The 24,354-nt window shown below is 40.8% G+C and overlaps 1 protein-coding gene across 1 annotated transcript; it reads left to right on the top strand.

Annotated features, from left to right (window-relative positions):
* Nucleotides 1–8,612: 8,612 nt before the first annotated feature.
* On the top strand, nucleotides 8,613–12,153 carry NPY5R (neuropeptide Y receptor Y5). The gene is made up of 2 exons (XM_058804271.1): nucleotides 8,613–8,665; nucleotides 10,813–12,153. Exon 2 carries the CDS (start codon nucleotides 10,822–10,824, stop codon nucleotides 12,151–12,153), a length of 1,332 nt encoding a protein of 443 aa, XP_058660254.1. The 5' UTR covers nucleotides 8,613–8,665; nucleotides 10,813–10,821.
* Nucleotides 12,154–24,354: the final 12,201 nt, after the last annotated feature.

Here is a 24,354-nt window from a genome sequence, read left to right as displayed (position 1 = left end):
ATACTCTGCTAACAGGTATCCAAGGCAGAGATACGTTTTTAAGATCAGTTCAGAATAAGAGACCTGAGTTTACGTGGCAAACTGGGGAGCTGCAGGGGTGGCTTTTATAAGAGTACACCCACATTGACCAGAACCATTTTCATCTGACTCCAAAATGCACCCACAGCTGGCCAGAGCAGAGATTCCTCCCCCTACAGCCTGTGGTGAGAATCATGGTGACAAAATCTCCCCGGCAGCTCATGCAAGACCATGACAGGAGCAGATATCCGTGCTGTGGTCCACAGAGAACAGTCTGTTCCTGAAGGACTGAAATCCGTGGGAAGGACCTGTGCTGGAGCAGGGGAACACCATGAGGAGGGAGGAGCAGCAGAGAAAAAGGCTGATGAACTGACCAGAACTCTCATTCCCTGTCCCTCTGCGCCACTCAGAGGGATGGGAATGTAGAGCAGGTGGGAGACAAGTGTGATGTTGAGCCTGGGAAGACAGGGATGTAGGGAGTTGTGAATTTTGCCTGTTTCTCACCATCCTATTCTAGGTATAGATTTAAATGACGTACCACGAGTTATTCATTTACAAAATATCAATTTTTCAGAAATGTCTGAATTTTCAGATACATATGATCTGCTTTCTCCTCCATTTCGTCATTAGTCATGAGGAACTCCATTTCAGCAGCAAATTAAGTGATACATAATACTTCACTTTTTAATGGTTAATAAATTCAGGAATTTCAAACATTGCATAAACATGGGCAAAGCAAACTTCAAAATGCCCCTGTTATACCATGCAAATATAATAATTACCTATGAAAGATCAAAAATAGAGCCAACATGTCACTCAGTGTCCTGAACTCACAGTGATAACTACAAATATCCATGGGATTATTGACACTGCAGACAGATGCAAGGCCAGGCATCGAACAGTGTGTGTGTAGAGCAATGGAAAGCACTGCTTGGTCCCTGACATGTTCTACATATAAGTGTATGTACATAAGTACACACATACACATATACATACACATATTTATATATGTATTTATATGTACACACATGAGCCCAGCCTTGCTAAAAGCTTTCTGTTTCACCATGGTGTTGTGTGTCCACCTCAGATGACTAAATCAGTCTTCTCTGAAGCATTTCACATACATGTGAGCACTAATACATGTGAGCACTAAAAAATAATCACTCTAAATTAATAAACAGATGCTGATTCTTTTCAAACTTTCCATTATAGCTGTATAAAATACATTTTGTGCATCGGATATGCTCCGTAGGAAAATCTGGCATGAGCAGATCCTGGCTATCCTGTGCATCTCCAGTCTCAACACCAAGCTGATGGTCTCCATCTGGAGCTCCAAGCTCACAAAGATGTCAAATAATTCCTCATAACTCTTATTTTATTGATGAAGACTGTCAGGACATGAGAACACTGGAGTAGCAAGATAACCATTGTGTTAAAGATTATCCTCTTCCAGGGAATACATTTTTCAGTACATCAAAGGCACCCTGGATTGGATGACTTTGTTTGTACACGTGTTTGTTTGTGTGAAGGCATGACATTGCAAAAAGAGAGTAAGTACAATAAACAGAACACAAGAATTTCAATTAAGGAAATAGAACAACTTGAGTAAAAGAATACAGAAATTCTTTGAAGCAAAACCTTTGAGAAGGGAATGAGATGTGTTTTAAAAAACATATAGAAAAAATAGACTAAGATTTAAATCCATTAATTTTTTTCTCACTGCAAAACTCAGAAAACATTTCATAAAATGAGGCTGTTGTTTTTTATTGTAATGTATCTTCGTGTGTTCAGGCAATGCAATCCCTCCCTAAAATTTAAAATCCAGTAAGTGAAAGAACACCAGGAGGGTCACTTGTCTCTTCTGTTCTGTATAAAACAAAGTGAAGTCACCACTACGGATATAAATGGAAACACTCTCTGAAGGGGTTTTTAAACTTTATTTTTTATTGGTTTTATATTTTAGTAATGAAGATCAGTGCCATTGAAATAATTGCATTTCACACTACTCTGTTCAAAGATAAGGGAACTCATAGTCCTTGGGGCAAAAGTCTGTCATCAGTAGACTAAATAGGCCTTTTGCTATTGAGTGTAATTTGAATTGCAGCAAATTCTCTTTGGCTAAGAACATGTTTATTCTGACATAACTGCATCTGACACCAAACATAACAATACTTCATTTGACTGCTAATGTCACAAACCCAAAAAAGCTGCATGAATGATTATGTGGTTCATCTCTGCTGTCATTCTTGCTGCTACAGTTCAATTTTCAACAAAACAGCCAAGCTGACTAATGAAAATCTATCTTGATCACATGAAGTATTGCTTAAAGGCTGCTTGAGCTATAACCTAAATTATGTCCACCTGACTAAGAAACTAAGCCATGTTTTCTGCTATGGGCACCCCACTGTCTATTTAGAATTCAAACTCCTATACACTCATACAAAAGCTCTCATCTGGCTTCAGATGAAGCAGAAATAGGCCCCACACATGAACATTCAGACAGGTCAATGTGTATAACACCAGCCAAAAAATGAGATGGCACGTTAGGAAGCAAAACTTATTAATTACAGGCTCAGTCTTGGAAGTATTTTATTAGCTAGCCCTCAGGTGTGCTGCCTTTCCTTCTCAGAAGTCCAAGGCTTGCTGCTTTATGCAAGCTAAGAATCTGTGGAAGGGATGGACCACACAGAAGCCAGACATTGGTGGTATTTTTCATAGTGTTTTATTAGAATTTTTCTGGGCATGAAGTGGTTGGGTGAAGAATTTTAACCAACACAAATGCTTTATATGTATCTCACAAAATCTCTCAAATTCTGTAGCAGCTATGTCCTACCGCTTAAACTGTTTTGCCCATGGATTGGTAGCAGACTTTACAATAACACTAGACTTTGTCTCATGACAAAGTCTGACTTTGATGATTGACTGCATGCTGAGGAACTGGATATTAGGTGCTTTAGACCTTTGGTTTTGTGGCATTTATCAGTTCTCACAGATTTCCATTAGGGATTTTAGTCTTCATATCTTCCACAGTTTGCCTTTAGAGGCAAAATTTTCTAGGATATTGGAATGATTCTCCCAAAAGAAAGATACATTTGGGACTGCAGTAAGAAACATGACAAAACTAATTTGAATTCATATAGACACAGAGTTTTCTCTTGTATTTTCTGTTGTATGCTTCTGACTCAGGAATCCCAGCCTTCTCTCTCTGATGCACCATTTTTCCCCAGCTCCCCCAGAGGAGGTGCCTTTCATCATCACCGTCTCTTACTTCCTCGAGGACTCCTTTGTGGTCTCAACAATCATACGGTAGCTGGTCTCTAGGGAACCTGTGCTGTGATCTGCTGTCACTCCTGACATTTGGTATCTCTAATGGCCATACCTTTTCTATCTCTAGATTATTGATTTCATTATTCAGTAGTGTTACTGGCAAGACAGAGGTACACAAACAGTGGAAAGGAAAAAATTATAGTGGTCTGAATAGCAGTTGTCTCTGATGTGTGCAAGTATCAGGGATGAAATGTACAGACACAGTTGAGGAAAATGTGGTGTTATTTACAGGTCTGTGGGGAATAAAACAAAAAATCTCACACCTGCCAATACATTACTGGCTGATGAACCCTTTTAAAATATGACAACAACAACAACAACAAAGTAGAATATTTTACTCTTAGAGAGAATTGCTTTGAGGAAGGATTACTTGTCTTACTGGCTACTCCTGCTAAGAACACATATTTTCTGGAGGCTCCTTGGGAAGCTATACTTGGTGACCTTAGAAATGGCTTAACATGATGTTAGGCTGTTTGTACTTTCATGAAGGTACAATGGCATCCCACATAAATCACACTTGTGCAATATAAGAAAGTTTAATTTCCCACTGGGCTCTGCCAGCAAATTTAGACTACTTGTAAAACACACTACCAGTCTGCTGTAGCCAGCAGTTTCCATAGAAAGATGTAGTGTCTTTAAAACTACACTTTTTCCAGAAGAGACCTTCCACTTCAAGCAGTGGGGCCAGCAATGTGGGAAGCTCTCCTGGAACAAGAGAAGTAGGGAAAGTGTTCATCGTGCCCATCATGTGTTAGAGCCATAGTGGGTTTCTATCTATAGGTCAAAAATTTGCGTGAAAGGCTTCAAAGCCATCAGTGTTAGGTGGGAAGATGGTCAAAAATGCTAAGAACAGCTACTCAGGCCTAAAAAGGATTAATTCTGTTCTCCGTTGTGACTAACAGGAGAGCTGTGTTAATACCATGAGATGGATTGGCACGTCACTTCCACCTGGCAGCTCCCTGTGCTCCACTTGCACATGCAGTGATTCACCAGCAGTGGGTGGTGAATTATGCAGAAGCAGGCAAAAGAAGATGGGATGAAATCTTCAAAAGAAGATAGGATGAAATCTTTACCATCCTGAGCTCATCTGCTGAAGATGAAGATGATTTGTTCCTGGATGGCTCAATGAGTATTTTCACAATACCCAAGTTAAATAAGGAACCTACCTGGACTTTTCAAAGGTTATTTTACAATATGATTGATCCAGTTGTTTTGTCTTTGTGTGGTACAGTCTTTCACAGGCTAATTATAGGGACGGCTTTTCTGCAGTGCTGTGTTAATATCAACTGTCAAAGTAGCACCTTAGCAAATGGGAAAGTCATTACATTTCTGTGTCAGATTCTGCCCCTTGCGCTCCCAGGGACCCGCATGTCACTGAGTTCTGCTGTAGCTCTGTAATAGGACTATGATCAATGATTCTTCTTGTGCTAGAAGATAACAGCTGCTGAGAGTAGCAGAGTTTGTCTTTTCATGCTTTGTACTATGACATACCCAACAGCTTTTAGCTTTTAAAATATTGCTCATATAAGAAAATGCCCTGCTTTCTCACTGATTGTTCAGATAAAATTAAAACCACCCTTCAGATATTTTGCTCTGTAAGAACCGAACTCAGCTCAGCGAGGAAAACTGTTTGGGGGGAAAACCATTGCCTTCCACCTTTCTAAAATAAACATTAAAGGGTATTTGAGCAGGAGGGATAAAAACCTGCGGAGCCCTGCTCCAGCCGAAGAGAGGGGAGCTCTGCCCAGCGTTCTGTGATTGCCTGTCTGTGTTCGCGCCTCGCTGCGTCCCGAGACTCGCGGCGCGTTTCACCCTGGCAAAACGCCGCGCCCCGAGTGCCGGGTGAGGCGCTGAGAGCATCCCCTCGGCCCCGGCGAGCGCGAGGTGTATTTACCGTCTCGCTGTATTTCCATGGAAACTCTGATTGTCACACCGCGCGGCGCTGAAGTACCGGGCTCCAGGGCTGCCTGGAGCGGCCTCCCGAAGTGCCCCCCCGCTGCAGCCCCAGCCCCAACCCCAGCTCTGCCGAGCGGGCGGCGGGCGCGGCCGCGGGCGAGCCCCGGCGCCGCCGCAGCACCCCCGTAAGATGCCACCAGCCCTGGGAGCTGCGCGCCTCCCTCCGCTTCCTCGGAGCCGCGCTCCACCCGCCCGGGCCGGAGCCCTGAGTGCGGATCAGAGCCGTGAGCGCAAACCGGAGCCGTGAGTGCGGATCAGAGCCGTGAGCGCAAACCGGAGCCGTGAGTGCGGATCAGAGCCGTGAGCGCAAACCGGAGCCGTGAGTGCGGATCAGAGCCGTGAGCGCAAACCGGAGCCCTGAGCGCGGACCGGAGCCGCCGCCTCGCCCTGCCCGCGCCGCCCCCGCTGCCCCTCCCCGCCGCGGGGCGCCCGCAGCGGGACACGCGCGCAGGTAACGCGGAGCTCGGCTCGGCTCAGGTCGGTTCAGCTCAGCTCGGCGCAGCTCAGCTCCCCTCCCCTCGCGGGGCGGCCGCGCAAGTTTGCGCGGGGCCCCGCCCTGGCACCAAGTGCGCGGGGATGAGGGAGCGCAGCAGCCCCGCCGCGGGTGGCGGTGTCGCGGGGATGGGATGAGGGACCCACCAGCCCCGCCGCGGGTGGCGGTGTCGCGGGGATGGGATGAGGGACCCACCAGCCCCGCCGCGGGTGGCGGTGTCGCGGGGATGGGATGGGATGAGGGACCCACCAGCCCTGCCGCGGGTGGCGGTGTCGCGGGGATGGGATGGGATGAGGGACCCACCAGCCCCGCCGCGGGTGGCGGTGTCGCGGGGATGGGATGGGATGAGGGAGCGCAGCAGCCCTGCTGAGGGTGGCGGTGTCGCGGGGATGGGATGAGGGACCCACCAGCCCCGCCGCGGGTGGCGGTGTCGCGGCAGCCGCGGGGCGCCCGGGGCTCCGGCTGAGAACGGGAGCGCGGTTTCGGACGCGGAGCGGCGCAGAGTGGCTCCCAAGGGAGGCGTGGAAGGGCACAAATATCACTCGTTCCCGTTTTGGGGTGGTTTGGTGCTTTTGCGAGCCAGGAGTTGCTGTGCTCCCTGGAAAAAAAAATGTAGCCAGGCGTTTCAAGTTTTCTGTTCTGGCCAGCGAATAGCCCATTATGTTCCATAGCATTTCCTTGGAGCTGGACATACAATCTTATTCTTTGGGTTCGGCATAATTTGGGAAGTTGTCTTCTTATTTTCTCGGATAATGTTGTAGCTCTTTTGGTGATTCAGAGAAATAGGCAGACCATTAATGTGTACCAAAATCGGGCTTTTTTTTGACTTCTGAAGTAATTTCAATCTGTTGAATTCTTCCAGATTTTTACACTAGTTTTTGCTGTTGCACATTAGGAACAAGAACATGACAATCAGCAGCTTTTTATCCTTAGCTTGTGTAGTGAATGCAACACTTGAGTGGTTTCAGATTTTGTCTCGCATGTTATCTCAGTCGGTATTGATGTGAGGGTATTATTTCTTAGGTTGTAACAACACAGCTCAGTGCTATCCTAAAGCCTTGCTGGTCGTGCAGTAACGGCTACTCATATTAACTATTTACATCTGTGTGGATGCTTAAAAACCTTCACTGACTTACTCTGTGCAGTCTTGATATTTCTCCAGTCTTATGAGGGCAGGAAGGTTGTACTTATAAATTTACACAATGTGCTTTCTCCCTGTATGTTTTCATCATGGGGTTCAGGGGGGTTTTGTTTCTGAGATTTTTTTTTGTGGGTTTTTTGGTTGTTTTTTTTCTTCTTTTAACATAGAGAAAGGTCATCCAAGACTGTAAATTGTTCACAGCTATAAAGGTTAATTGCCCTGTTGCAAGGATTAAACTGACTGGACTGTACAAGGACCAGCCAGTCAGAGATAACTTAATAGGTATTAATATTGTGGGATATAATCTCTTATCCATGAATAAACCTTAATATAAGTATCTCATCTAATTGAAGGAACATTTCCGGAGAAAACAATTGCCTTTAGAGGATGATGGTTGCCTGCCTAACTTTTGTGCTCTTGAAAATTTCCATTTAAATATATGGAGAAATAGAAATATCCAGCCTATTAACTTTCCTAAATTATGATTTAGGGAATTTGTAATTTAAGCAACAGCTTTAAGTGAAAAAATGATGTTAAGTATAAGATGTTAAGCACGTTAAATTAGCACAGGTTTTCTGGTGCCTCTAACTCAGCTAAATGCTAACTGCAATCATTTGACTCTTACAGTAAATATTCGAATCTACCTTGGATCCTGCCACAAAACTGCAGTTTCTATTGCCTTGAGCAGCCTAGCCTCCAGCCTCAAGCATTCCAGTGAAACTACAGGAGACCTGGGCAAGGCCACACAGAGCTCCCACAGGTGTAGCTGAGCACAGTCAGGAATGTGCCATGTCCAGACCAGCATTACAGAACGGGCACCTCGTTTGCTTGACTGGTAGATGCAGGAGGTGAAAGTGATCCAACGTTTGGAGCTGACAGCTAGAAAACCTCCAGCAGGTACCTTCAGATTAACTAAATTTCAGCTTTGAAAACAGGTGGAAGCCACCCTGGCGCCATCGCGCATTTAGTTTAGAAATACACTTCAAATATGAGGTGAAGATTTTGAAAAGGGCTGTATTACTTAATTCTGTTTTCCACAATGGGATTTCGAGGAATTTCCATTTCCCTGAAAGTTACAGCCACGTGCTGCACTGGGATTGACCAACCAACATAAGGGAGGGTGAGCCAATCTCTGAGAACAGGAACAGCTGTTAAAACAAAGCAGGAAGATAAATGCCAATAAGTGCACACAGCCCTGTGAAATCAGTGGCATGCTAAGATGAGTTTGGGGACTAGAGATCAACGATATGGGAGGAAAACTTCTGTTTGCATCTTTACTGCTGCTGGCACTCAGACTGACAACAACTGGTTTCTTTTTGAGCAGGAGAAAAACCCCAGAGAGCAAGAGATCTACTTAGCATATTTTGAAATTAGGGGGAAAGCCTGATTTCTTTTTACACATCCAAAATTAAAATTCTCTTTGGGCATTTTGCAAAGGGAACCTGTGTCAGCACAGCAGTTGTCTGTTGAAATCAGTAGATTATACTGTTATTCCTTCCCTCTCTGTCTTGCTGTCACTCTGAAACTGTGACTACAGGAAGATGGTGTATAAGGGTTTTCTATGCTCCACAGACATTTTTGGTGCCCTAGGTGTCCAGCCAGGGTTTGAAGAGATCATGTTGTGACTTCTTCCAGTGCTCCTTCCTCATGGAAACGAGGACACGTGGTAGGGAAGAGTTTGCCTGTCACCTGAGTTAGAGGGCAGCCGTAGCACAGAAGGAACAGAGCTGGTAAGCCCATGCTGGACTTCAGAGGCACTCCTGCTAAACTTCCTCAGTACTGATGCATCCCAACAAAATATGTCTGCTTCAGAAAACCAGCATGTTTTCTTTTTGTTTTTAAAGACACAATTTGAATTAAAAACACAATGAACCCTTCTGCTAAATCCACACTGCAAGAGCTTTATGGGGAGGTGTAAAAATCCACAGAAACTGGCAACAATCTTTCACTTAAACCTTCAAGAAGAATTTAGTAAACATTAATTTATTAAACATGTTACAACATAACACTACATAAAATTTTGTTCCTCGGTCTTATTCATAGCATTATTTTACCTTATCCAGGGCAGAAAAAGTTATGTAGTAGAAATTTCAGCAGATTTGGAAAGTCACTGTGGTGCACATACCAATTTCAGTTGGTTACTAGCAACTCAGAAATTAGCTCAGAAAAATTAAATAAAAAACTATTTACTTCATGAGCTCAGAGTTGTATAAAGAGAAATCAAAATGAAAACTTCTGATTGTATCAATGTAGAGACAGAGATTAGATCACTTACCAAATCTCTAGTCTGCTCCTTTCAAGTTGGTCTAGAGGCAAATGTAGACTCAGATATCATTACTTGTCTGTTATATGGTTTTCCACCATTTCATTAAAGACTAGAAGAAACTGAACAGAAATAATATGCATTAATGCCTCTCTGCTCATATACACACAATTGTAATATTTCGGTTATCTAATTTCGTGTATTCAGTTTATAATTCAGTTTTAGCTGTTAAAAAGCACTTTAATGTTGAGGCAAATTGGGAAGGCTGACTTTTTTTCACCTCTTTCCAACATTTTACCTGCAAGATCTTTTCATATATATATTTCTACTCTTACTTGGAGGATCTTCACATCACAATACAGTGAGTGAACATTCTCAGGTTGTTTTATGGTTTGAGCTTCCCTTTGGCTCAAATCATAATCATAGGAACACACATGATGTGAAGGAAGGAGCACATCTGCATGTGTGAAGGGAGCCAAATAATATTATTGCACTTTGAAAATGTCAGCATGGTACAGCTCACTGAGGATCGCTACAGTCTCAAAGAGCCCTGCCTTTTTAGGTGACAGATATAGCCTTCTGCTGTGTTGACATAAGCTTTGGGTTTGTAGATCTTTTTTGTTTTCTCTTATGCAAGATTTCTAAACACTAAGCAGTTTTGTACAGGACGTTGGCACTCTGGGGAATTTTGACTTTGAAATTCTAGTACATGCAAGTGTTTAAGATAAATGGAGGTTTGAACTGAAGTTTCATGTCTTTCTGTTTGTTCTAAAATGAAGACTAATATATGAAGATTCAGTAGGCAGAATAACTTTGTGCTGAGCTAGGTTTAACACTAGATGATTCTGTGCTGAATAAGTAGCAGTTCACTGAATTTTCTAATGGCTGTGTGGAGTTTGCCTCCAGTTAACACTGTCCTCTCTATATTACATCCAATTACTTTAGATGTTTTTTAGTTTTCCTTTCTGCTTGAGCACAGTTAAACTATATTCAGCACTCAGTGGAAGATGTTTTCTATGCACACATCAGGAATTCCATCTTGGATTACTGACAATGGATTTCCTGATCCTTTTTGAAAGCTCTCACCTGTTTTTTGTTAGTTGTCTACTGGCAAGGTAAGAAACATTACTGCAGTTGTTAGCATATGCATTTTCAGGTGCCTTCTTTATAATTTGCAATGATATAATGATTAGCCATCTGCCCAGATGGTGACTGTCATTTCCTTACTCATATCAATGGGCTGTTATTCACATGAGTAATCTCACCAACTCGAGGTGTATTGCTTTTGTAGCTAACTGTTCCCTCATGGAAAGCCTGACAATATGTTCTGCAGCAGAACACAGTTAAAAGGCAGCATCATAATGGAGACCTGTAAATTGCCATTCTCCCATGTGAGCATCTAGGTAGGAGTCCTAGGACGGCTGAACACTAAATGATAAAATCTACTTAGCTAATTCACATTGACCTGAAGTTATCTGCCTCACAGTAGAGTAACATCAATAGTAATTTATTTGCATTGAGGTAAAAGGTAAATTTAGGTATTTTTACATTCTGATTAACAGCAATATCATAATTTTTTCAGATGCTAATTAACGACTTTCTCGTTCTAAGCAGGACTGTAAAATGGATTTAGAATTTAAAGACCGTACCAACAGCACACATACCAAGAACACCTCTGCTGCAACAAAGAATTTTTCTGCCTGGGAAGACTATAAGAGTAGTGTTGATGACATGCAGTACTTTCTCATTGGGCTGTACACACTTATAAGTCTGGCTGGCTTTGTGGGAAATCTACTTATACTAATGGCCCTACTAAAGTGCAAGCAGAAGACAGTAATAAACATTCTCATTGGAAACTTGGCCTTTTCTGACATCTTGGTTGTGCTGTTTTGTTCACCTTTCACGCTGACATCCGTCCTGCTTGACCAATGGATGTTTGGCACCGTCATGTGCCATGTAATGCCCTTCCTCCAGTGCGCCTCAGTCCTAGTTTCAACTTTGATGTTAATATCTATTGCTGCAGTCAGGTACCGTATGATAAAGTATCCCCTCTCCAGCAATCTCACAGCAAAGCAAGGCTATTTCTTAATAGTGAGCGTTTGGGCCTTTGGCTTCACAATTTGCTCCCCTCTGCCAGTTTTCCATAAAACCGTGGACCTCAGCAAAACTCTGAATTTGGAGGGACTGGAGAACAGGCTGCTGTGCATCGAGTCCTGGCCCTCTGATTCCTACAGGATCGCCTTCACGATAGCCTTGCTGTTCATGCAGTACATCCTGCCGCTGGCGTGCCTCACCGCCAGCCACACCAGCGTCTGCAGGAGCATAGGTGCTAGGCTGTCAAACAAGGAAAACAAGTTTGAAGAAAAGGAGATGATAAACCTAACTCTTCATCCCTCTAAGAGCGCTGGCACACAGGTTCAACCCTCCAGATATTCCAGGTGGAGCTGTGCCTTTGGCAGAAGGCACCACAGAAGATACAGTAGAAAGACTTCAAGTGTGATGCCAGCTATTTCAAGGCATCATCAGGATACTCATTCCAGAGATCTCCCAGAAACCTCTGACACAGAAAAAAGCCAGCTCTTTTCCTCCAGTAAATTCATCCCTGGGATCCCTATCTGTTTTGAAATGAAACCAGAAGAAAACACAGAGATCCAGAATATGATTACAGTATCCCAGTCCATCATAAGAATTAAGACAAGATCAAGGAGGGTTTTTTGCAGACTGACAGTGCTAATACTAGTTTTTGGCTTCAGTTGGATGCCTCTTCACCTTTTCCACATTGTCACAGATTTTAATGCCACTCTCATTTCCAACAGGCACTTTAAATTAGTATATTGCATATGCCATTTGTTGGGTATGATGTCCTGCTGCTTGAATCCCATCCTCTATGGGTTTCTTAACAACAGCATAAAAGCTGATTTAATGTCCCTTATTCCATGCTGCCAAATACCATGATTTTATGTGCCCCAAGATAAAGTAAAACAAACAAGTATGGCTTTCAAGCCTAGTGGTGTGTATAGCTGTAAAAGCTCAATTAGTTTAGTTTAGTTAGTGTGAGTTGGTTGTGTTTGGTAGCATTTTTTTGTGGATGGATAGTTCTATTGTTGCATGTATTTCTTGCATTGGGCAGAAATATATGCATATGTTATAATATTCTTTTATCTGTTACATGCAGGAAATCATGCTCAGTGTACAAAACCACAACACCATTTTCATTACCCAAATTGTTGGCAACCTGTACTTTGGAATTATACAGAATATATAATGAGTAATAAATGTGAGACAGACTGCTTAGACATGTCAGTATTAATTGTCATAAAACTACAATAAAATACATATAATTTACTAAATAATTATTGTTGAGATTATTTCAGTGCCAGCTTTGACTGTTTTCTAATATAATTAAATCTCTCTGGATGTTATTAGGAAAATATTTTTCCTTAGTTCTTTGACTCATAGTTTGCAATATCTTTGCAAGATACTTTGCTGCTTATTCCTTGGTTGCCTTATTCCCTGAAAGGGGTTTGAGGGTCATTGTTCTTGCCTTGATTGTTTCCATCCCACTGTACTTATCCAATACAACCTACCTCTGATTTCCTCAGACAATTTTCACTCTGGCTTGTCATTTTATGTCATTTTCGTCCAGCCTGAATTTATCTATAGTTATGTCTTTATTCTCACAGTGATGACACCCCTGAACCCACAACACATTTCTGATCAGAGTAAGCCTTCATTATCTAAGCAAATGATAATGGAAAGAAAATGGAAAGACATCAGGAATTTTTCTCTTCCTTTACCAAAATGTAAAAACTCACTTCACTTCATTATAACTGACCGACTTGCTTTGCAAAGTTATAACAGCTTTCAAATAAACATGTGCATGTGTGCCTTGGCAGATGGACGGGGAGGGGCAGAGTGGATTACTTTTAAATTCAACAAAGGCACAGGGTCCTGCCCCTGGGGAGGAATAACCTGTCCCTGCACCAGGACAGGCTGGGGGTGACCTGCTGAAAGATGCCCTGCAGAGAAGGGCCTGGGGGTCCTGGTGGACACCCAGCTGTCCATGAGCCAGCAGGGGCCATGTGGCCAAGAGGCCAATGGTGTCCTGGGGTGCATTAGGAAGAACATTCCAGCTGCCCCTCTGCTCAGCTCTGGTGAGGGCACATCTGGAGTGCTGTGTCCAGTTCTGGGCTCCTCAGGACAAAAGAGAGACGGAGCTTGTGAAATGGATCTAGTGGAGCACAACAAAATTGATGACCAGACTGGAGCATCTTTGTTACAATGACAGGCTGAGGGAGCTGGGCCTGTTCAGACTCAAAAAGAGACAGCTGAGATAGGAGCTCATCAATGTCTGTCAGTGCCTAAAAGGAGGGTGCTGCAGGGATGTTTCCAGGCTCTGCTTGGTGGTCCAGAACAATAGCACAGGAGCAATGGGCAGAAAGTGATGCACAGAAAGTTCTACCTGAACATGAGGAAGAACTTTACTGTGTGGGTGAGCACACCCTGGAACAGATTGCCCAGAGTGAGTGTGGAGTCTCCCTCACTAGAGATACTCAAGAACTGTCTAGATGCAATCCTGTTCCTTGTGCTCTGGGATAACCCAGCTTGAGCAGGGAGGTTGGATCAGATGTGACCCACTGTGGTCCCTTCCAACCTGACCCATACCCATTCTGTCATTCCATGTGTACAAACACACAAATACACACATACACACACACATTTTCTGCATTTCCTCTCTCCCCTTGTCTCCTTTTAACCAGACTAGTATGCTTGCTTCCAAATTTGAATCACAGGTATCTTCCTTAAGTCATATTATATTTCACAGCACAAATGCAAAGTGTATATTTATATATACTTACCTGCCCCAGATTAATTTAATAATCCATCTCTGCCCTGAGGATTCAGTAAATATACAAAGCCTTTGCTTTGAGTTTTAAACTGTAAAATTATAGCTGGTGATTATTTTCTTTTCTCCACTAAGATTTTTTATCCAATAGGCTTTTGTATATTTCTTCTACAGACTGAGAAACAAAGTTATTATTTTTATAAATGGGTGGTTGGAAACAGTCATTGTGCAATTTTTTCCCTCAAGATATGTCCTTTCCAGACAGTCTTTAAAGTGAAAGCAGTCCTTCTGTTTTGAAGAATCATCAGCTTATTTTTTATCACAGTGTTATAACTCTGAGACCTTTCCTCCCCAAGCCATTGTCTGCTAAGGAGTTTATTACATGCCAGTGGGTAATAGCTTCTCTCCTTAAAGAATTTTTCTAACCTCTAGTTCCCATTAACCCATTGTTCTTTGTTTTCAGTAGTGATATACTTTAATAGTTTTTTCCTTGACTATTGCATTTTGCAGATTATTATCTTCTAAAACCCTATAATATGTCACTTAATAGAGTACAAAATGGTACAGAATAGATACTGCTGGAACAATAGATTATTAAAATAGCTTTTTAAATTTTTAAAATACTTTAAAAATATAGAAAAAAGTTAAATCTACAGTCAACACAATTATGTCATCCTAAAGAAGTTACTGCAGCTTTTGCCCTCTTTCTGTCCACAAATTTTTGCATCATAGTAATATTTAATTTTATTTATATGTGATATAGCCAAATAGTATAAAAGGAAAAGAGAGAAGTCACATTGTTTCAGTTTGAAATATTCCTTCTGACTTAATTTTTTTTCAATTTATTGTTATCTTCTTTCCTACTTGCTGTTTATTTTCTATTCCTTCCATTCTTTCAGAATTTTAACTATAACTCCTACATTGCCAATTGTTGTTTATATATAAATTAAATGTTTATTCAGTAATTATTCTTTCCAGAGCAAATTGTACTCACTCGGTATGGCAAACAGAATCATGCTAGGACTGTAACAAGGCCTAGTTTCTGAGTTGCACAAAGATTAGTCTGTACACTGGAGATTTTAGATTTATATCTATTTGCCTGGATGAAGTCAATAATTGTGCTCCCTGCTCTTTACACTGATCAAGCACAACAAATTGTAATTTGGCAATAGCGAATTAAATCAAGACAGCTATTGAACTTCTTTAGTCCTGTGCCATATAAGTCTGTCATTTTTTACAAAGCAATAGTGGGAGAATGCGTGTTTTCTTTTTATTTATAAAGCAATCGTTAGCATTCTATTTGGAGATTTCCAAAATATTCCTGTCTTTCCTCTGAAATGCTAAATAAAAATAAAACAACTTTTCTACCTTCTACTTTACTTCAGCAGCCAGTGTAGCTGGATCCCCTAGCAGCAAGGAATACCTACGAAGCAGACAGGAGCAGCAGCAAGTGAAACCAGGCATTAGGCAACTCCCAAAGGAGTGACTTCTATGAAAGGGATAAGAAACAACTGAACCATCCATTTAATATTTTCCCAGTCTTGAACATTAAAAAAAAAATATTCTAAACACAAGGATATTTCCCCCTTGCTTCTTTACTAGGCCTCACCTGGTCTGAGCTGCAGTCAATGCTCCTGTAGCTTCACACCCAGCAGTGACTGGCAGTGTGCTGTTGTTTCCAATAAGTGCTGGGAAAATGTTATCTCATCACAATATCCAATGACATTTTATCATTCTTATACGTAGACAGGTACATGTGCAGGTACAGATGTAGATAATGCACACTTCCTAGAAAACAAAGCACATTAAAATGGATTTTCAAGTAGCACATATAACCAAGTCCTTTGGTTAGCTAAAGTCTACCCCTTCTGCAACTAAAAAATCTAAATAAATGGGAAGATAGAACTTCTGTTTTGATAGCATCCACTAAATGCAATCAGGAAACAGCAGCTGCAGAGCCATGTATCCATTGGAGTTAGAAGAATGGATTGTAATGGTAGAGTAATTCCTCTCTATTAATTAAAAAAAAAAAAAGGCCTTCAGGCAGATGGTCTTTGTGTATGATGAATGTTAAAATTCTTAGGAAGACTCACATAACATAAATTAGTTTTTCTATTTCTACAAAATATCATTTACAAAGTTGACTTTTTGCAAAAGTCAAAGGTTAAAACAACTCACCGTTACCCCTTCTCTTTCAGTGGAGAAGAACCAGATGCCCTGGCATGTCCAGGTCAGCCCTGAGCCAGCCAGGGCAGTGGCCAGGGCTGAGAGGAGGTCTGCCCGGGCTGGTACTGAGTGTATTTAGTGAGGCTGTGGTGAAGGGGTTGGGGCCCCTGTGGTTGCCCACAGGGCCATGGCAGCAGAGTCTGGGGAGCTGGGCACGGCTGCCAAGGGCCCAGAGCAGCTGCAGCCCCAGCAGGCAGCACAGAATCCTTCTGGGGGCAACTCTGTCCCAGGCAGGTCAGTGGCACAGGAAAACCACGGCAGCTGGTTGTCCTGTTCCTGGAAGCTCTCATGACCAAATGTTTCCTTCTCTGAAATATGAACACCTGGGAAAAGGGGAAAAATAATCCATTGATCTGCAGATGTGTAAGAACCAAGGAGAAGAGCATAGTCAGGAAGCAAAGTGCACACTTCCAATCATGCTGAGTTAGGATCCAGTTCTGCTGTGCAAAAGTAATAACAAATTAAAAAAACCTTCTGCTATCCACTATCCATAGGAGTCTGTCAGCTACTATTGCACTTTTGGAAAAAAGCATATATATCAATAGATTTTCACAGTAGTCCCAATATCCCTCTGCAGCATACACGACAAACAGTATTTAACATCACAGTCTCCAGAAAGTTGGCTTTCATAAATACTGTTGGGTTCAGGAATTTAACCTTTTATTCTGCTGAAAGCTAAATTATATATATATATATATATATACTATTTGCATTTATAAGTCCTTGCCAGAAAATACATTAGTACAGACTGGAACTGCCTTACAGCAGCGGCAGGACTCTTGTCCTAGACATGTCACTTCCTTTTTTTCCCCCTACATGCCTGGAATAAAAGTGTAAAATCACAAACCTCATGATTTTAAAGACAATTAAGTAAACTTTTGAACCGTTTTTGACCATATGTAGTCTCTGAGGTCAGGTTCCTTGTTCTTTTATTTCATATACAGTTAAATACAAACCTCTCATATTCTTTTTTTCCTAGAGCCTTTTACATGCAACATGTTATGAAGACTCCTGCAGTTGTTCTGTTTTGATCCAAAAATATATACACCTTTTTGAAGGTATATTGCTTGAAGTTTGCCCTTACGCTGTGAGTAGGTAGAGCTGTTGCTAATGTTCATATTCAATTGAAGTAACTTTTCCAGGAAGAGAAAGAAAAGAGAGAAAGAGAACAAAAAGCAGATCCACACTAACACTACTTACCCACATTCTGCCAATACCAAAGGAATGCATCAAAGCCAGACCCTTCTCAAGCACCTACCATGAACAGTTAGTGTGTGGCAGTAGCACTGAACATTCCTAATCCCACAGGTGCCCAGAAGCCTATTGAAAATTTTTGAGTCTCAGGAAGTAACACCTAATAAGTGAGTATGGGTTTAAATGCCTTCAAAATTACCCCTCTTAAAATTTTCCTTTAACACAAAAAGCATTTTCTTCCCAACCATTTGATAAAGGTAGGTTTGCTGAGATCACTCAGAGTGCATCATGCTGTGCCATTAAGACAATCTGTGTCATCATACTAGAGCGTACACTTGGGCCAGTGAATCTCACCACAGCATCTATTTTTAAATCTCTCAAGCCCAGGGATACTAGAAATATGTGCTCTACCAGGTTATCATGATTTCCTGTCCCCTTAATAAACTCCATCCCAGTTAAAAGAAAAAAAAAAAAAAAAAAAAGAAAAAAAAAAAGCCTGATAGCCTGATACAGCTTGTTCTTGGTAAAAAATCCCAAATCCTGATTTCCTCAGAAAGACTATAACTGCAGGCATGAAGATGTGGTCACATTGTGTTTTTAAGAGCTGAGCAATGAATTAAGATCACAAGTGGCACCATTGTGATGAAACTAATAGAATTATAAAAGTCAGACTTTTATTAATATTGTTTCCTTTTGAAGAGAAAATATTGTAAACATTTTTAAAGTAATTAAATTACTTCATTACATGCTAATCTTAGGATATATTGTAAAACAAAATATTGCTACAATCCAAATTCAGCTCATTTGAACAAGTATGAATGCTTCATTTTGCCCTTGTAGTCACATTAAGATGATCATTTTAATAATAAGACTTGAAAATAATCCTCTGGGAAGTTTTTAGAATAGAGATTTGACATTTGAGACTAAAGTAGGTTGGCCCTGCTCTTACATCCAGTTCATCAAATACTTCCTTTGTCTTAGCAGGAAAAGGATCATATCTGTATCACTTGGAGATTAATTGGACATTTTTTTGAGCAGGAAACATTTATTACTGTCCCCGTGAGCAAAATTATTTTAAAGACAATTCTGGGGAAAAATTTCTCCAGAAAAGTAACTTTGTGATACTCAAGCAGTTGTTCATCTCTTCAGACTCAGCTGGAACAACAAAGACACAAAACCCATTTTATGACAGGCCACAAGACATTAATTATAAGTTTAACTATACATCTATTTGTTTTTGTTTTTTTTTTGAGAGAAAAATGTATAAACTAGGCGATAAATAAAACCATCCCTACTACAAGTAATTTTAGTGCCTCTTTCTACCAGAGTTTCATCTGATTTTCATCCAGATTTTCTTATGTTGAAGAAGGTGGTAATCATACTCTATTTTAACTCCTAGTAATTTCCTTGGATGTATGAGGATTTCCACCAAATGGGGGTTCATAAGGATTTTGACTTCTTGGCCAAAGGATTAAGAAGCTGCACAAGAGGTCAGAATATAAGCTAAACTTTTACTTTCTGCTGGTTTTGTGTTGTTTTTTCTTTTGTTTTTCCTTTTCTTTTTTGTGATGTTAGCACAACTGGGAGAAGAGCAAGTTGTTTACTGCAGGAAAATTAAACTTATTTTTATGTAACTACTGGGACCAAAACCAGGCAAAACAATTATGTATTTTTTAAGACTCCATCAGTTCCAAGGCACATCTCATAAAGGTAATTGTCTGAAGCCTCGATGATACATTCTCTCAATTAATATCTTGGAGTATGAGAACACATTTCAGACAGCATAGCCTCATCTGATCTGCTCTGCACATCACAATGGGTGAAATTCAGAACCTCATTCCTTCTGCAATATGCTCTGAGATTGCTCCTTAAGACCATTCAGGGACCGAAGCTTATTCAGGGCACAGCTTGTATCTTGCTGGTTTTGTGGGGTTCTGTTCTCCAGAAACGCTGCTGCAAGGCCCTTTATGTCAGAAAAATTAGTTATTTCCCAGGAGCTCTCAGGAGCACGTAACACCAATCTCCCCCTCGCACACCATCACACCTGCAGTCAGCAGGGGCCCTCAAATGTTGTTCCTTTCACAGGAGAGATGGATGAAAAAAGCAGTGAATGAGACTGAAAACTCTGCGGTACTTGTTTTTCCTCTTGATCTGAAATAGTCTAAAATTGGAGACCTTCCAGAAAGTTGTGGAAGACACCTGTGTGAGACTGCTAGAAAGGGAACAAGGAAGGAATGACTTCACAGAGATGAAGTAGAATAAAGAAATCTGTATGCAGGACTAGATAATTACTTCAGCACATCCAGGATCCTAGAGTCTTACTAATTGCATGGGAAAATAATAATAAAAAGTAGATATTTGAATATGCAGTTTTGATTATTTTAAGACAAATTTATAAGTCCTTGGAGTCTTATATATCATACATACCTGATATGTGCTCTGACCAAAGAAACTTCACCTTGTAACACAGCTCCAGCACCAAAACACCCTTTGCTTTTAAACTATTCACCCCATTTTTATTGTTCCCTGTAGAGGAAGGGCAACTTATTGGCACTTGTTCAAATACCTGAAAGGTAAAGGTTTGTTTTCCATACTTTGGTGGTTGGTTTTGCTGAAATACAACTTCCAGCCTGTGCCCTTATGTAGGAACAGTGACAAAAGACAAGGTTATACTAAGAACTTAATGACCAACCAGAACAAGACACAAAACCCCCCAAAACCCAGAAAAAAAAGCATCAAACAAGCAACAACAAAAGAAACAAGAAAAACCCCAAACAACCCAGAATGGAAAAGGTTTTCATGTAAAGAACACAAAATAAATTGATAATGGTTTATTTTCTTTCGTTATAGTACTCACTTCAAGCAATATAGCAAACCGATTTCTCCTTTCCATGCCTGGATTTCATGAAATAATGTTTACAGTAAATCCATAATTTATGATGGTAAACAAGAACTAAATAGCAGAGTTCATTCAACTATTGCTAGAAATGCAAATAACCTTGCTGTTGATTGTTTACAACAGAAATAAAGATAGCATCTGTGTTACTCTGTTTATGCAATAGCATTCAAATAAAGATTTTATACATTCATTTTTTTAAAATAAGAGGTATAGTAAGAGGAGAGACAGCCAGACTGATTCTATGTTTGTATCACTATAAATTTACTCTTCATGATAAATAATGTTATTTGAAGGATGGCAAAAAAGTAACAAGCAATATGAAAAAAAAAAAAAATCCTTTTTCCTCTCTGAAACATTAACTTCTATTTTCATAACAGCATTTAAACCACACAGGAGGGGCATTCACACATCTGTGGGATTTCCTTGGCAAAGCCAACAGTAGTGTTAGCTGCATGTTGGTGGTGCTGTACAAAAAATTGATTTCTAGAATATTTTAGTGCTGTTTAACAACAGCCATATTAAGGAAAAAATAGAGCTTAGCTGCAACAGTATTGTTATTTTTCTTTTTTTAAGCATGAGTAAAATTTGCCTTATTCATTTAAAATTAACATTTATAGTATCTACAGCACACTGGTGGACATAACCTGATTTAGGCAGGTCTTGCATGACTTTTTCTGAAGCTTCACCTTCCGGTCTTTCTGCTCCCAAGTTCAATAATAACAGAAGACTGTGAGAGCCCTCTCCTGGTGAACAAAGTTCATCTCTAGCTGCTGCTTGCCAACCAGAGATTCTGAGACAGATACTCCAGCTGTAAAAGAAGATAACACTTATAATGTACTCTTAAGGTTTTTATTTATTAATAGTTTTCCTAAATTAAAAAAGTCACAAAACAAAGGCTTTATTTTCCAAACACCTCCTTATAAAGTTAAGCAGAAAGTCAAGGAAAATACTTCTCAAAACACTTCTATCTGCAAAGAAATACTACCTTCAATATACTTTCACACCAGTACAAATTTTGCATGGCTAAGGCTGACACCTATCTGGAATGTTTTAAATAAAACTTTAAAGATTTGTTTGTTAGTGGTAGGTTTTGAGAAGGTTGCGTGCACAGAGTCACTCCCCAGACCGGGAATGAACGAGTGAGCAAAGTCTGAGGACCCTGAGGCAGCTAATGGGAGCCCTGGGATGCTCTGAGATGGGAGTGGAGAGGAAGGCTCTAGGCAAGAGCACATTCCTTTTCTCCTGTGTAATCAACCAGAGACAGCCCCTGCTGGGTGCACAAGTTATTCTTTCATGCTACCAAAACTGAATATTTCCCTAGGCACTCCCCTTCACTCCTAGCACATATATGAGGTAGCCTGCCCACATTATTCAGAAAAGGGAGGAACATATATTAAACACAATATCTTTTCCATGTCTGTAGTTGCTGGTATTAAATTTTGCACTTTCCTTGATACCTATACTTGTAACATGAATTTGGCTTATTTGCCTGCTGTGCCCTCCCCTTTCCCTGTAGCAAGAGCTCAATTTAGGTTTAAATACTGTCTCTTTCACTTGCACTTCTGCTTATCATCTTAGTCTGATTTACTGTATCAATTTTAAGGACATTGTATCTCTATTCCCATGACTTTTGAGGCCTGAGAAGAATTTTAAGATCAAAATATTATAAATTCAATCAGACTAAGTCGAGGAACTACCAGACCATGCTTGGGTCCAGCTTACTGTCTAGAGATCATCTCAGTAGGCTGCAAAAGCAGTTGAAGTAATGTTGACACAATAAGAATGCATACATACTTAAAGCAAAGCTTAGTAGCTTTGAGACCTTTGAGCTTTAGAACACACAGAGGCAACAAACACCCTTCCATTGCTGTGGGAGCGAAGCATGTGAGCTGTGATCACACCCCTGTGCCTTGGGGAGCAGAGGACTCCACACAGCAGTTTCACAAGGGGTTTTCTGGGGAGCAATGATGGCCCAGGCAGCCTAAAATGAACTCAATGATCATTTGCATCAAAGTCATCTCAGCTGAAAGCCGAGCTTTATCCAGATTGAAAGCAACCCAGAGAGGTTTATGGACCTGTTTTTCAGTGCACTAGTATAAATTGTGTTGCCTTATCTGAAGAGTTTGCATGGAGATGGCAGAGGCTGGCTGTGTAGCAACTGCTAGTGGAAGGAATGTTCAGAAAACAAGGAGTTTAATACATGTACTTTGCTCTTAATGTTGACACATGGCTGGTTAAGGTGTGGTGTGTAGTCAGTGTAGCGAGTCAGAAAAGCTGTATACACTGAAACTGTTACACACCGGATAACTTTTATGAGAGGCAATTTTCAATCAGTTATAAAAACAAGTGTTTCACAACGTAAATTTTTCTGCTCAAAAAGGGAAGTTCTAATTTTTAGCTAGCACACAGTTGTTTTCCTCAGCAAGAAGGAAAACATGGGCAGTGAGTTATTATGTGGAAGAGCCTTCCACGATTTCAGAGACAAACACTACCAGTTCAGCATGCACTAGAACTGATATCTCTTGTAGATGTCAAGGAGCTGAAATACAGTAAAGCCTCCTTATTAAAAGGACATACTTTATATAAATATGTAGCTAGGATTCCCATTTCAGATGATCTAATACAAGATCTCATCTCCTCTGTTTCTTTTAGAGCAACAAAGCACATTAACCCTGCTATTTCTAGCTTCAGCTATAAGCTAGAATCCACTGTAGCAAAATGACATAAGTGTCAACTGGGAGAAGTAATGTTTGGAGGCAGAGTAGTGCTGGCCAATTTGATTCCTAGGCTGCTATGGCTGAAATGTGCTGTAAAGATTCAAACTGACAGCTAGGAAATCACTTTTGTATGAAATGACTTCAAGATGACTTTTTTTGTTTCCTTTTTCAATGTCCTTTTTTCTTTTTTTTTTTTTCTACCCTAGTCTTCTCCTTAAATAAATAAATATATTTTGGTCTCTGAAATTCTGTGTTAAGGGTAAGCTCAAATGACAACAGTAGGTAGAGGGCTCATTGCTTGTCTGGAACTGACTAATTACAGTGAAATGCTGTACAAAGCAAACCACCTCAGAGCATTTGTACTCTAAAATGGAAACTGGGACATGTACTTTGCAAATCTAAAAAGATCAGTCTGAGGACTTACATCACTAAGTGAGAGAACTCAAGAACTTGCTCTCAGCCATTGACCAACCTCGCTGTATCAAAAAAGTAACAGATCACTGATAACACTGAATAATTCCCAGATTATCACAGCAGCCCTGAGGACCCTAAATAAATACACCTAAGTTGGGGCAAGTTTTCAGAAGTGCTAAATGCTCTGCAGACACCCCTGTAATCAGGGGCAAAAGAAACCACAGCAAAACCTCAAAGAGTGAACCTGTTTCTTGCTGGCCTCCATTCAGGAGTTGAGAAGAAAGAGGAGGGCTCTGCTGGCTGCCACTTGCTTTTTTGGAGCTGCTCTTACACTCTTGACTCACATGCTTCACAAGCAGGTAAAGCATATGTTAACTTCCATTTTTCCACTTTTTTGAGGCCCTGGAGAAGTTTTGCCCCTCTTTCTCTCTGTTGCTGTACCACATCCAAGCAGAAATAGCGGGGAGCACTTCCCAGGTATGAGCTCACCTCCTTGTCATGTCCCACACCAGACCACAAGAGCAAGGCACGGAATGTGATACAGGGTAACAGGAGAACAAGACACAAGATATGACTCCTCAGATACCTAATGTAAAATTTCTAAGTACAGCCAAGAAACCTAGTTCCATTCCAGTTTATTTAATCTAGTAAAATCATTTTGGGTAAGCCAGTGGAAGTACCAAGACAGCAATAAAAACAAAAAAAAAGAAAAAGTGTCTTCGTTCCTTCTCTAATTCAGTAAACTCATAACTGTCTCATTCAGTAAACTAATGAGGTGTGCTATTTTAGAAGGGATTATTTGAGATGATTATTTTTAATCAATTAAGGTGTGGCAAATATTGTGCCAAATGGTCCTTTAA

The sequence above is a fragment of the Ammospiza caudacuta genome, chromosome 4 (genome assembly GCF_027887145.1).
Source record: "Ammospiza caudacuta isolate bAmmCau1 chromosome 4, bAmmCau1.pri, whole genome shotgun sequence".
Taxonomy (NCBI): Eukaryota; Metazoa; Chordata; class Aves; order Passeriformes; family Passerellidae; genus Ammospiza; species Ammospiza caudacuta.
Note: the sequence above shows the minus strand (reverse complement) of the source record. Positions and strands in the feature narration are given on the sequence as shown.